This window comes from Macrobrachium rosenbergii, chromosome 9 (genome assembly GCF_040412425.1).
Source record: "Macrobrachium rosenbergii isolate ZJJX-2024 chromosome 9, ASM4041242v1, whole genome shotgun sequence".
Lineage (NCBI taxonomy): Eukaryota > Metazoa > Arthropoda > Malacostraca > Decapoda > Palaemonidae > Macrobrachium > Macrobrachium rosenbergii.
Genome location: NC_089749.1, coordinates 31,909,813 through 31,924,492, shown reverse-complemented (window position 1 = coordinate 31,924,492; position 14,680 = coordinate 31,909,813). Strand labels below are relative to the sequence as shown.

The 14,680-nt window shown below is 40.2% G+C and overlaps 1 protein-coding gene across 2 annotated transcripts in view; it reads right to left on the bottom strand.

Annotated features, from left to right (window-relative positions):
* The window catches only part of LOC136841677 (V-type proton ATPase 116 kDa subunit a 1-like), a 163,073-nt gene that overhangs the window by 10,459 nt on the left and 137,934 nt on the right, over positions 1–14,680 (bottom strand). For both annotated transcript variants that reach the window (XM_067108868.1, XM_067108867.1), the window contains exons 14-16: positions 14,523–14,680; positions 9,083–9,281; positions 8,343–8,520 (exon numbers count right to left, since the gene is read on the bottom strand). The exon at positions 14,523–14,680 is cut by the window's right edge and continues 16 nt beyond it. In XM_067108868.1, coding sequence (XP_066964969.1) covers positions 8,343–8,520; positions 9,083–9,281; positions 14,523–14,680 — 535 coding nt within the window. The remainder of the gene's footprint in view (positions 1–8,342; positions 8,521–9,082; positions 9,282–14,522) is intronic.

The following is a 14,680-nucleotide window of genomic DNA, read 5'->3' as shown; positions in this document are numbered from 1 at the left end:
CATTTCACACATGTGTCATGACCATTGTTAATTCATCTTTATCCTCTTTAGATGACATCCGAAATAATGACAAAAACCATGAAAAGTCAAACTCAAAATCCAGAATATAACTCAACTGGCAATGAAAATAAACACTCGATACATCCTTGCAAGCTGAGGACAGAAAAAAACTGAAAGCTAAAGAATAGATGCTTGAATCACCGAAAGGGATGGGTCAATAGATGGTTCAAACTAAATAATCCTATTAAATTTTTAGTTTTCACACTCCATTGTCCTTCCGCCTGACTAAGGAATTGCAGCTATCATAACGGAGAGGTAAGATTCATTTAAAAACAAAACAAAATTGAAAACGAACAAAGCTCAAATTACTTAGCATTTTACAGTTACAGTACAATGAATCACAAACCAAGCTCAAAACCACATCAAGTACTAAAATCAACATACACTCATGCATAAAGTCCCACAGTTGACGACAAGGCATGTTACTTCTTTTACATATACAAAAATAACTAAAATTAACTGGATTTAAAGTCAAGACAATATTGACACTGGATAATCAATCAAAAATGACTGAATCAAGAAGGGTGACACAAAGACAACATAGAAGAGAGTTGTGAATGCTGCAGAGGTGCAGATAGACTTAGGGATGAACTAGAGGCATTTGTAATGGGAGCATTAATTTTCTTCTATTAAAAAGTTTGGCATGGCTGCAATATTTCTACATACAAATAGGGCATATCAATATCAATGGGGTTGTAATGAACAAATAAGAGGGTGTATGGACCCGTAACAAATGTTTTTATAAATAAAAAATATTACACACACACAAAACATTACACAATACAGTGACTTTTTGTTGTATAACTGACCAAATATTTTAACAGAAATATGTAACAAATAATTGCTACACTATCCATGACTAATTACATTAAAATGTTATTTTCATAAAGTTAAGTTTCATACTGTATATACTTACCAAGTAATTACATTGCTAATAGTTTCAACTTGCACGGCAGCTTAAATTTTAAAATTCGTGGTAGCGCTTCTATTGTTTTAGTGTAGGTGACTAGCCCCGCCCACTTTTAGGGAAAACTAGGTACAACACAGCTGAAGAGCTCATTTCATTTGTGCCCTATGTCCACGTGAGGGGAGGAGGGAGGACTCTGGTTCTGTAATTACTTGGTAAGTATATATGAAACTTAATTTTATTATGAAAATAACGCTTTCATATAAGTAACTTACCAATAGCTGAATCCCGAACTGACAGGAGGTGGGATAGATGGACACATTTTTCTCCAAAACATACAGTAATGGTAATGAATTTGAAACAGAAAAGTAGCTAGCAATGATAAAATGCTTGTTGTAACCTTACCTGGTAAGAGAGCTACTGCAGGAAGATACTGTGCTGCCTCTGGTTAGTGCTCATCTTAACCTGTAGTAGCGTGGCAGTATAGCTGTGGAGCACCTCTACTTAAGTGGGAGCTTTGCGGCGAAGTTTTCCGACGGCTAGCAAAGCATCAATAATTGCTCTTGCCTTGGGCACAGTACCACAACAAAAATAAGCAAACAACGCTGTCACCTACAACACATGATAAAAAACCACCACCCATCCACTAGAACAGGTTTTGACGTAGGAAAAACCTATCTTTGGTAGTCGCTGTTGAGTCCTCAAGGAGTTACCTTCCATGGTCTACCAGAGATCCATGGTGACCAAACTAATATCAAAGAATTCTCTTCTAGTTGGTCTTTTGGCCAGGTATTATGTCGTAATGATTAACATTATAACACATGATGGAGTATATGATGGACTCAAAGATAAGAGGGCACTTTCCCTTATCTTCAGCAAAGCTGAACCCAGTTTTTCCAACGTCAAAAGAACCCTGCAAGAAAGAGAAGTGACTATTGCGCATGCATATCCGCCCTCTTCTTTACAACCGGGCCGTTAAAAGACCAAGGAGCCATTACTCTCTGTTGGTCAATGCAGGTTGATCCCTTTGCCCAAATCCCATGCCTTTTTGTCCGGGAAGTGGGAGGGTTTTGAGGACTCAACAGCGACTACCAAAAATAGGTTTTTCCTACGTCAAAACCTGTTTTTTGATAGCATAGTCGGTGTTTTGTCCTCAAGGAGCTTTCCAAAGAAATTGACAGGTGACGAAAAAAGGCTTAAGCTCTCGCTTTTTAATCCCAACACCCCAAAGGAAATAACATTTCCAGTCCAAGGTCAAGCCACAGATTTCAAGTCCCATTCTTTATTCCAAATACTTTTCAGGTTTTGATACCAAGGAACAAGAAACTATACACGCACTTACGTTTTAGGATGTAGTTCTTCAATGGCTTACCTAAGCATGCTGGGTTTTGTTGTAGTACTGTCACCCATCTCCCAGCAATAGTTAGCATACTCACCGTCAATATGACCCCTGGACTTCTACCGCAGCACCTAGGGGTAAGACTAACTATGCCACCTACTGATACATAGTGTAGTCGAATTTTTCGAACATGTGGCAATGATTTAACTGATGACCACCCTGTACATTTAGAGACTTCTTTGAAGGAGACATTTCTGAAGAAGGCCAAAGACGTACTCACTTTCCTAATATCATGTGACCTATGGAAAGAGTGTGAATTTCCCTTTTTAATGAGAAAACACTACAATCATTCTCAGTCTTTGTAGGGAGAGTGGTTAGTTTGTGCTAGGGTGTAGGAAAATAGGACCTTCTGAGGTGTTTGCTGTGACTTCTAGGTAAACCTTAAGTGCTTGAACCGGGCGTAATGTCTTGTCTGCTAAATTGAATTCTCTTATAAGAATGGATTTCCTTTTTAAAGGATCCATATTCTTGGCCAGGAATGATGGGCCAGGGGACAATAATAGTTGATGGTCAGCTATTTGCGTGATGCATCGTCCCTATCTAAGAGAGCCCAGTTCACAAATACTGTACAGCACGAGCTCCTGATGCTAATGCAATCAAGAAGATCACCTTTTGAAGCCTGTGTGTTGTGGTTGTATTGGGTCCACTGAATTGAGGGGTTGATAGAAGTCTAAGCACCTTGTTCAGGGACCAAGCAATTGGAAGCCTTTTGGGAGTGGGCCTTTGTAGAGCAAAAGACTGCAGAAGGGAAGTGACAACTTCTATACTGGAGTCAATCCCGAATCCATAAAGCAAGGGTTCTGTTAATGCAGCCTTGTATGCTATGACTGTTGTAATCACAAGGCATTTGTCTTTAAAAGGGTATATAAGAAAAATAAAGTTTCTATAGAAATCTCAGCTGGACTCTCAGTATGGATATAATCTAACCATATCTTCCATACGGACTGGTAATGCTGGACAGAAGTCCGTAATTTTTGCACTAGGTACCTAGCAATGTTGAGTGAGTAATTATCACGATAGGTATTTTTTAAAAAATCTATACATGAAGGTCTCAGCTTAGAAAGGAGAGACTTTCCCTCCTACTGTCTGGGATAGAACAGCGGACAACAGTGGAATTGATCTTTTTGTCCGTTGTTGAGGTAATAGGAACCAATGCCTGTTTGGACAATTTGGGGCTATTAAGTACACTATTCCTATGAAGGTTAGAAGTTTGCTCAAAACCTTTGAAATCTGGGACAAAGGAGGAAAAATTATTGTCCTCCCTTGTTCCAGTCTTAAGGAAGGCATCTCTTGCTGTTGCTTGACTGTCCAGGTTTGGAGATACATACATTAGGAGTTTGTGATTCTAGTATGTGGTGAACAGGTCCACTTCCGGTTGTGGAAGCATGTTGGGTATTATTTGAAGAGTGGTTGTCAAACATCCACTCTGTTGAGGCTGTCGTTTTCCTTGATAGAGAGTCTGCTATTACAATGAGACCCCCTGTGAGGTGAACTGCAGACATGTGCCACTTCCTTGTTGCGCCATCCGAAGGATGGCTAACATAACCATCATTGAGAGGAGGTGAATGTGATCCAGACCTCTTATGCAGGATATTGTGTTTATGTTCTCTCTCTTCTGGAGGTTTGAGTTTTTTGAGAGACAAAAAGACAGCCATCAGCTTCAGGAACTTGATATAACAATTCCTTAGTAGCTGATCACCTCCCTGCCACCTAACAATCCTCACAATGTCCTCCCAACCTGTCAACGAGGCATCTGTGAGTTTGTAACTCATACAGATGGAGGAGTCAGGGTGACCTGTTTCACCAGAGATTCCTTCTAATTCTAAGGCCGAAGTATCTCCCCAACTCTTTTAATACTTTGATGAGGTCTATCTCGCATTTTTTTCTTGCATGCGATAGCCAGAATTTGTTCACATTTTTAGTTGCAATCTATGTATTAGATCTATTACTGACAAGAACTGCAGCAGGCCCATCATACGTTCTGATTGCCATCTGGAAACTCTGGGCTGTGCAAGGAACCTTTTGAGGACTTGCCTTATTCTGTTTTGAGATGATGGGGAGAGACAACAGGCCATGAAGAGTATCCCAACACAGTCCCAGCCACTGAAAGTGTCTGCTGGGCATAAGCCAGGATGTCTTCAAATTTATAATAAAACCTTTTGACTGTACTGTAGTCTGTTGACCATTGCTCTTAGGTTTTTCAAGCACTCTTTTCTTGTGGACCCTAGATCTTTTTGTTTGAGTTCTTGAACGAACATTGTTGCTACTTTTGAAAAATATTCTTTGGGCAATGTTTATCGCAAAGGACATGACTTTGAATCTGTACGTATCTTTCCCTATTCGGAACTTTAGGAAGGGGCGGAAGGGAACATCTGTAGGGATGTGCCAATGTGCATCTTTCAGATCCATAGAAATTGTCCAAGCCCCTTTTTGAAATGATTCAATGTACTTAGGCAACGGTAATCATCCAAAACTTTCGGCCAACAATGTGTTTGTTCAATGTTGATTGGTTGAGGATCACTCTTCTTTTGGACGAGTCCCTTTTGAGGACACTGAAGAGGCATAGTTGGTGGCAAATATACACAAGTTTCTGTCCCCCCACAGGGAAAACTTCCATTGTCTGCGATGTCATCGAAGCTGGCCCCCAACCAATATAATTCCTCTTGGTATCTGCCTCCTCCTCTGCCTTCACCTTTGATAGACATTCCAGGTGTTGTTTTTCCTTTTTCCTCCTATGAGATGGTTTTTGGACCTTGTGAAAAAGGATGGCCTTGAAATTGTTGTTGTCCCTTTGCAGGGAATTGTCCCTTCTAACCACCTAACTGTTTTCTGAGGAAAAATTTTTGGGGGTGACTGAAGGCTTATATGATTTTTGATCAAAGTGAGCCTTTTTTGGGGTTGGGTAAAGGGAAATTTTGGGTTCTTTGTTTCCTGAATTCCTCTTTTTCCAGAAGAGCGTACACTGTACAATTCTGTTGGTGGGCATGCTTGTTGAGTTGAGCCACAACAGACTCCTCTAACAGGTCCTTACAGAAGGGGTTAGAATGTAACAATGCAGTGACATTGGAGAGTGATTTGATGGAGCTCTCCAACGCTTCCATTCGCAATTTTATGTGCCATTCTAGGAAGTCAAAGAGTGTTTTCCTTTGGGTTCTCATAAGACTTTTGGCCTCAACAGCAAAAATTATCCTGGGATGTTTGACTAACCCAAACTACTGTTTTGTATAGCTTAGGGTAATGATTCTAGTTTAATCTACGTTAAGTTAAGAATAGAGAATTTCTTAGAAGGTTCTTGCTTAACCTATTCTAGGCTTATTTACAACTTAAAAGATATAAACTTTACAGAAAATAATTCTCTTATCTGTTTTTCTGTTTTATGTGGCTGAGACTACCTTTTCATCTGATATTCGGCCATCGCTGTTTTAGGCTAATAGTAGGATATTCCTTATAAGGGGGTTCCTACTTAATATGGTTAGGCTTCTGCCTGTTCTGGATTTATATCACCTTTAAGGATATAGGATACACAAGACCCTACTAGCATGTAACCTTACAGATATGTTACCGAGTCATAACAAACTAGGTTATTTTATTTAAGCTAAGATACTGTTTATGTATAATCCTACGCTTATCTGTTCTTTCTTAACCTATTATAGGGTATTGCCTAATCTAGATTATTATAACCTTATAATTATTCAACTATTTGTCTAGCCCAGTTTGTTGTTTATATCCAATCCTAGGCTATTTGGTTTACTATATAAAACAGTAATCACTATTGTGTAACCTTATTAGTGAAACCTTATAACCAGGTTTTAACTTAGTCTAATCTAGGCTACTGCCTAATCTGGATTATTTTATTCACACTTAAGTGTATGGGTTACATAAAACACAATTAGCCTACCTTAGTATGTAGCCTTAAGGCTAGGTTACCATCTCATCCAGCACAAATTATGATTTCATCTAGCCCTAATTACACAGTCTAGGCTAACAATTTAGTCCAAAAATGGGATGTTTCATGAAAAGTTACCACTTAACTTGATATAAGGTAATGCCTAGGCTAGTCCTGGATTATTTAGCTCATGCTAAAGTGCACAGGCTTGTATAAAAGGGAAAAAATTTATACTAATATGTAGCCTCATTGTTAGGCTATCGATTTACTTTGCCCAGATATTGTTATTATCTGACCCTAGGGTCCTCGGTCTAAGCTTGGCCACTTAGGATACGTAATCCAAGGATTTAGCATATATGATATAATTTGATATAATTTGCAATGTATTTCCACACTCTAGAGCAAACCTACCGAGATTGTGTGCTTTCTGCAAGAAAAAAATTAAAATTCGATAAACGAAATATAACGAAAACTGTGCATCCTCACTCCCCTTGCCAAGTGCACATAGGCTACAGACAACATCCACTGTTAATCTAGTCTGAATTATTCTCACTTACTGCCTAGATTATTGTAGACATCGTATCATCTGAAAGGACTGCTGAGGAGGTGGCGCCGGTGCTTGGCAGCTGGCACTGGGCGCTTGGAGACTGGTGCCGAGTGCTCAGGAGAAGCAGATGGGCGCTCTACAAACAACACGTGCTTAGAAGACGATGACAGGGGCCTACTGTGGCTAGACAGGCACTTTGGCGCCAAATACTGGCACTCTTCAGCTGGGTGCTCTGGAGAAAAGCTCTCCGGACTGTCCCAGTAGCTACATGAAGGCTGAAGGATACCCTCAGGTTCCGAGCCGCTTACAGGGAAGCAGAGAAGAGTGATCCGCAACAGTTACACGCCTCTTCAAAGGCCAAGACTCATCAGGAAAACACCATCGGTGCCTCTTGTCTGGACTGGAATCCATCACACTCAAGGATAATTGAAGAACATCCTTTACCTGGACGCTTTTCCAATGGCTGTCCGCCGAAGCCTGGGACTGGACAACAGGCTTGACTGAAGGGGTGCCTACCCATGGGCAAACCTCACCAACCTCCCTGGGACTTCCAGTATGCCTCCTCCCAGGTTTAGGAGAGTCTGAGAGGGACCTTCATCTAGGAGCGTCAGCTGGACAAGTAGACACCTCCTCCACTAACACAGCACTGTTGCTTTTCTCACTCACTTTGTCTATTAGGTCTCTCACTGAAGCCCCTAATCAGGCTGTAGTGTTAACAATCAGACCGAATTTCTGGTCAAACCTGGCTTTGAGACTGGCAATGGGGTTGGGGTTGGAACCATGAGAGCCAGGTAAAGGAGTGGGTGGTACAGTCGGAGGACTGGTAATGCGAGAACAGGCAGTTACAGGAGAAGAAATAACAGGCAATTCGGCTACATCCAACTTCGGTGTAGTCTCCACATTAGCTAAAGACCTAGCTTTGGCTCTAGCAGCTGCCTTTCTTTTCCTGTCTCTCTCAAGTTTGTCTAAATGGGTCTTTAATGCCTTCCACTTACTCTCATCCCAGTCCCTGCATTTGATGCATGTCAAATCAATCGTGCATACTTTTCCCCTACAATTAACACAGATAGTATGAGAATTGTAAGAGGCTTTTGTCAGCCTTGTCTCGCAGCCTTTCCTGGAAAAACAAATACTAGATGCACTAGAGTCAAATATAGTCAGTGGAATCACCTCTTAATCAGTGAAATACAGGTCTTTAAAACCCCTAAACTATCTATGAGTGGTGCAAAGGTTACCAAAACAAAAATACTTCACCAATATGGAGAACAATAAAATCATACTGCGATAAGAATTCCAAAATAATGCTGCTCATACAACTGAAGTTCATTCATTCACCAGCAGAAAAGAAATTGAGCTCTTCAGCTGTGCTGTACCTATTCTTCCTCGAAAGTGGGTGGGCCTAGTCACCTACACTAAAACAATAGAAGAACTACTGCGAATTTTAAAATTTAAGCTGCTGCACGAGTTAAAACTATTAGCTATGTCATTACTTGGTATGTTACTTATATGAAATTAAAAAACCATTAACAGAAAATACAATTACCAATGAAGTCGAAGTGTGTGAAGGAAAGCAGACAGACCCTCCATAAGGACAAGGATAGCCAGTGTCAGAGATGCCCAAGCAGCAAAGATGAAGTACATGACAATTCCTCCTCCACCACCTTCACCACCAGATTTTAAACCAATGCTTAGTACCATTGACCATAACACCTCACTCAGCTCTGAAAAGACATAGCATTCTTAAAATATTTAGGGACCTCTGAAACTACAGCATTTTGCAAAATAATCAGTTAAAAATGTACCTTATGATACCAAACTATTCATGTGAAAGTACTTCTTTTACTAAATGGTAAAAAGCCAGAGACTGAATGTGCTTAATGGTTTTAAACATGTGATATACTCCAACTGAACTACACTACAGTTTTAACAAAGCAGTATTTGCTTCTGTGAACACAGTAACTAAAACAGCTGTTTAATCCATTTTCTCCTTTCTGTTTATAAAAATACTTAGCCACAGCACCTGCTATGAAACTGAATAACTGTTTAAACCATTTCATAGTTAATTTTTTTAATTATTATTTGTGTAAACTGTACACAGTGACATTTAATATCAACAGATGGCACTCCTTATTACATGGTTCCACCTTCATCATGAATAATGATTCCACTTGCACACAAGAAACTTATCCTTTTTGTCTGAATATATATATATATATGTAGACATGTTACTGACAGACCTGTATTACCATACTCAAATCTGCAGAATGAAAAGAAATTACTTACGAGCATGGGCTAAGGACAGGGCCCATAACCGAAGATAAGATGCAGTATGTGATACAGATCCAAGTACATATTCAATGGTATGTATTCCCTGGTGAATCATCAATTCACTCATGTCGTGCTCTTCTGGTGGTCCAGCTGCAGCAGCAGCCACTTCACCACCTTCTTCAATGACACCTTCTCCACCATTAGCCTGCATTACCTAAGTAACACCAAACACTACTTTTTAAAGAAATCATTAACAAAACACTTGTTACTTTGAAACAATATTTTGGGTATGAGTACATATAAGTAAAAAAAAAATGGGATTAAGTTCATTAAGACTTCATATACTTCATTATGGCAAGGATGATAACAGCTCAAACCATTTAGCATATTCACCGTTTTTTGATTAGCATAACCAATAATATTTTAAGGATTTACTTTACTATTTCCACTGTCAAAAATTTATCTTGAATCTTGAAGCATAAAAGAGATCATGAAATCTTGCATGCAAACCACATTAGTCTTACATTTCTGTCAACCATATAACTTATAAAAATATTCGATTACCAAGAAAATATTTGAAGCAGCTAAATGAATCATTTTTGCACTTTCACAGACAAGCCAAAAAGATTTATTCTTGAATGGGGTTGGAGAGGAAAGCAAAACTAAAGAATTTAAGCAGTTAAGAAGGACAGTAATAGAGCTGGGACCTACAAGTACGCTGCCCAATGCACAATGTGGGACCTAATGCCTACAGCAAAATCAGGGCTTAATGCCTACAATGTGCTCCTTGTAGCATACCTCCCTGCCTTTTAATTTTTACCTGTTCCCTTTTGTCTTTTTTTTCACAGTTGCTGAAGCTTGGAAACAAGGTTTTCAAATTTGGAGATGACTTGTGCTAGGCTGTGCATGGCCACCCATGCTTGCTTCTGCAGAGCTTCAGTTTTCCTTTGATCAGCATACTATTTAGACATACTTATGCTGTCCATCATGGTGTGGAAGTGTTCCCCTAGTGTTTGTGTGTGACATAAACTGGTTTATGATTGTGACTTGCTGTTCAATACGACTGTGTGTGACTGTGTTTGTAAACGGCGCCTGATGAATCTTCTCTTACATCTAAGAATGATCAGTGTGAGTGTCCTGGACATGATCGAATGTATAAGCAATTCATGTCTGCATCAATCACTGACCATTACTTTGTAACTTATACAGTGTTTATCTTGGTCACTTGCTCAATGGGACAAATAAAAAGCAAGAATGTGGAGAGGTTTCTATTGGTGTCTCCCAAGGAAAGTACACCACCAGTATCCCTATGCTGCTCTGCACCTATCCTGTCCCTAAAAGAGCTTAGAAACAATTTGCTGGACTGGTTAAATTACTTTAAGAGATCTACCCCTTAGGAGGGGTGTAGTACCTGCTAAAAAAAAAGTTGGACTCTACCCGGAAATGCCATGCTCCCAGTTGTCTATGCAAGCAAGGGATGCAATGACTCCTGTCAGCTCTACAACAGTCTGGTTTAAAGCCGACAAAAACAGTAGGACTCTGGCCTGAGATCCCAGAAAAAAGAGGGAACTTGAGTCAGGAACAATAATTCAGAGAGCCATGATATCTCCTGTGAGAGTTGTCAAGTCAGTGAGCAGCTTTAATTTATTCCAGATATTTCCAAAAAATCAGTTCAAAAAAGCCCCAACATGTCTCTCCTTCCCCTTGTTAAAATATCAAGAACATAGGGCAACAAATTCTAAGCTAAGGTACTTGAAAAAAAGTGCTTGTTGTGCAACTACCTTCATCATCATTCCATTGTGTACTGCGGCCCAAATGCAACTTGGGATGAGGAAAAGGAAAGGACCATTCACTCCTCATGCACACTTCCTACACTGATGTACCAAGCTTCAGCACTTGATAAGACTTGGTGTCTGATCAGGACTTGGTAACTACACTTGTTGAGCAACCACCACTGTCCCAAGGTGGTGTCCCAGGACTTGTGGGTGATATCCCTCTGATAGAATGAGGTAAATGTAGTCTGGCTATACCAGAAACCTGCCCCCATTACCTGAAATACTGAGTTCTTCCAACAGACAAGAGAGTCCCATGCCCCTAACTTCATGTCCTCTTGAACGAGAAGGGAGGCCAGACTCCTCCAGAGAGGAATCATGGGCCCACTTGATAACCTCTTGATGCCAGAAGGAAAGGGTGTTCCTAGACCCTTCCTTCTTGCGACTACCTGTACTAATGAAAAGTCTCCTATAATCCAGTCTCAAGGTGCAGGTTCTTTCAAGCCAGTACTTAAGGGCTCAGACTGGGCAAAACAGTATTGCATCCAGGTCTCCACCAACAAAGTCTCAAAGGGAAGGAATCAAGAAACTTGTCTGGAACCAATGAGTTCTGCATCTTAGCTACAAACTCTGGGATGCAAGAGAAAGAGAAGGATCCTCACCCTTGTAAGTGCTGAATGAGGTAAGACGGGCCATGTAGCTCCCTCACCCTCTTTACTGAGGCTAAAGTCAAAGGAAAGACAGTCTTTAGTATTAAGGAATGCCACACATGTTTGTAAGGAGGCCCTATGTTGCTTTGTAACATTAATGAAAGCTACATCCCACTCCGGGGGCTCTACCACCCAAGGAGGGCAAGACTGCTAAAAATTTCTTAGAAGAGCGGATAACTCCACCGAGTTGTTAAGATCCAACCCCTTCAGTCTGAAAACCTGAAATAAGGTTGACCAATAGCCTCTTATTGGAGAAAATAACTACCAACTGTAAATACAGAGAGACTGAACTGCCTGGTGGTAACTGTAAACATGTGGTTGACATAGGAGGGTGGGTCATGGGGCAACACTTGGTGCGTTGACCAGGAGTGCTGGCAGATCATGTATCACTCAGCATGTGGCTAACAAGGAGCAACCATTCATCCAAAGGCCCAAGGTGATTAACAAACTGTTGACCACTCTACAGAGGGTGAAATGTGGAAAGGTGTATACATCCAGATTTTCCAAAGGATGTTGGACTATATCCTCCATCATTGCCCACTGGTTTGGAACTGGGGAACAGAAGATGGGAAGATTTCTGTTCAGTCTGGTTGCAAACAGATCAAACATGGGGGACCCATATAATTCAAACAACCTGACTCTAGTGACTGAGCTGTTCTGCCAGAATATTCTGTCTGCCTGGAATGTATCAGGCTGACAGCTCAACAGCTTGAAGAGCCACCCACTTGTGAATCTGCAATGCCAACTGGTACTGAGTGCCTTCTCAAACTGTCTTGGAATGACTGAAACACTAACTAGGCTGCTTGCATTTCGAAGATATGATGTAGACATGATGCACCCTTCCTCCACCCACAAAATGAACCCTCCTCTAAGGTGTACTACCAATCCCTTCTTCAATGTGTCCATAAAAAGAAGCATCTTGGGAGGGGGGGGAGTTCAGTAAAACTTTACTTCAGAGGTGTCTGTCGTCTAGCTATCATGCATAGCCCCCCCTCTCATTCCACGACCTAGGGGCATAAGTTGGGAAGGAAGATCCTGAGAGGAGATCAATGCTGCTTCAGCTGCCAATGAAGTAATAAAAAAGTGGCTCTGCCTGTGGGAACAAGCTTCTATAATGACAACAGATGACCTAGGACCCTCCAATGTGACAGGAATTGCACAGCTACCCCTCTGAAAATGCTCAGAGGAGAGCCCACAGCAAGACTCTTACTGATCCCATGTCAAAAGCATACCCTAATACTTTATCTATTGTTCAGAGGAGACAGGACTTCTGCCAGTTAATAACAATCCCCAGATCAAGATGAAAAGCTAGCAGACAATTCCTATCCTGAAGAAAGCTTCCCTGGAGGAAGCCAGGACTAACCAATCGTCCAAGTACTGCAGAACCCAAATGCCTTTTGAATGGGCCCAAGCTGAGACTAAGGCTGATATCTGAGTACACAATTAAGGAACAGTTGCCAGTCTGAAACAGAGTGGGAACCATAGTGTCATGTTGGGTAACACTGATATTTATGGTATAGATTTTCATAATTAAAAATACTTTTCCAACTCCTGAATTGTATTTTCATTAGCCACTAATTTTCACTTGCCTATGTGACAGCCATCTTACTAACAAGAAACTTTTGAGTTTTGCTTTGAACACTAAGAACCTTATCCATTTAGGGTTCCAAAAAAGGAGTTAAAATGACCAAGATTGGGGTCTGGCATCTTAGTTTTTATTTTTCCATAAGTTCATTTCCTTAAGGCTTCAGTCACACATAAGACATAATTATTTGAAGGGAGGAGTCTTCTAAATTTTTTGTTTCCATGCAGTGGGTGTTAACTCTTATTAAATTTTTTTGTAATGAATTGAGTTGATAAAATTCATCTAAGTAATTTTCCATGTCAGCCATGAAGGTGTATTAAATGACATGAACCTCTCTTGAATGGCCATCCTAGGGCTTATACCAAGATATGCAAGCTCCTAATGCCTTAAAGATTGTCAATCTGTTGAAAACAAGTCCATTAGAGTACTAGGAGCAGAGTTCACCTCAGACAACTTGCTCAACCACATCAGTTACTCAAATTCTACATGTAAGGATGCTTACTGTCCAACCTTTACCCTGTATATGGTAAGTGTCTAGAAATGTACATAAGGCTGTGCAGGGGTTGTTGTCTAAAGAATAATCCTGATGAGACAAAATAAAAATGTAAAAGATAAAAAACCTAGCTAATTTACCTAAGGCAACTATTTGGGGAAAAGTTACAAACTGTCTCAAAGTGGGTGCTCTCTGAAGTTCCCTCTCATTGGCAATGAACCAGCACTTGGGATAGGGGGAGGGGGGAGGCTATGAACAAATTCTATGGAAGTTGGAACCACAATTTAAAAATCTCCTATTCCTTACATATATTAAACTAAGATACCTTCAACACTCCAAGAGTTATGATGACATGACTCATGTAGATTATCTCCATTCATGCAGATCTTTACATGATGATCTGACTTTGAGATTGAAATCCCTTCAATGTATAGGAGAGTTGTAATGGCAAATGAGTGTCACACTAATAATAGTCAGACTTACACTAACAATCAAACAAACGATCCTCCTACAGTATATGCACATCTATGCAAGCTGGATTACCTGATACCTAAGTTTGAATAAAATCATTCAGACTTGTGTAGGAGTCCTGATGAAAGACACTCACTTATTGACAACTTTCTCCTATATGATAACTTGATAAATATGGTGGTTGTAGTTGGTCATATTCTTTATCAGCATAGAATGAAACTTCAAATTTACCTGCTAAACTTCTCTATAGCAATCAAGGTACTTCTTTTACCGGATACTTAAACTCAGTGTTTTAGTAACTTAGTAACTTTTTTTTTATACTTTTTCTGATCCCATTACATTGTTGTTTACAATACTGTACTACTGACTCTTAACTGCATTTAAGAAAAATGAAGCAGCAAAAAAAATATATAACTCCACCTACCAACTGTTTGCGTTTGTTGTTACGATAAATTAGATATGGTTTTGCACAGAGCATCCAGGGAACACAAATGACAGCAATGATAACCAAGAATCGCTGGAACCCAAACTGCCCTCCATACATGTAGGGTGAACATGGGTCATCTTCCGGTTGAGTCTCAT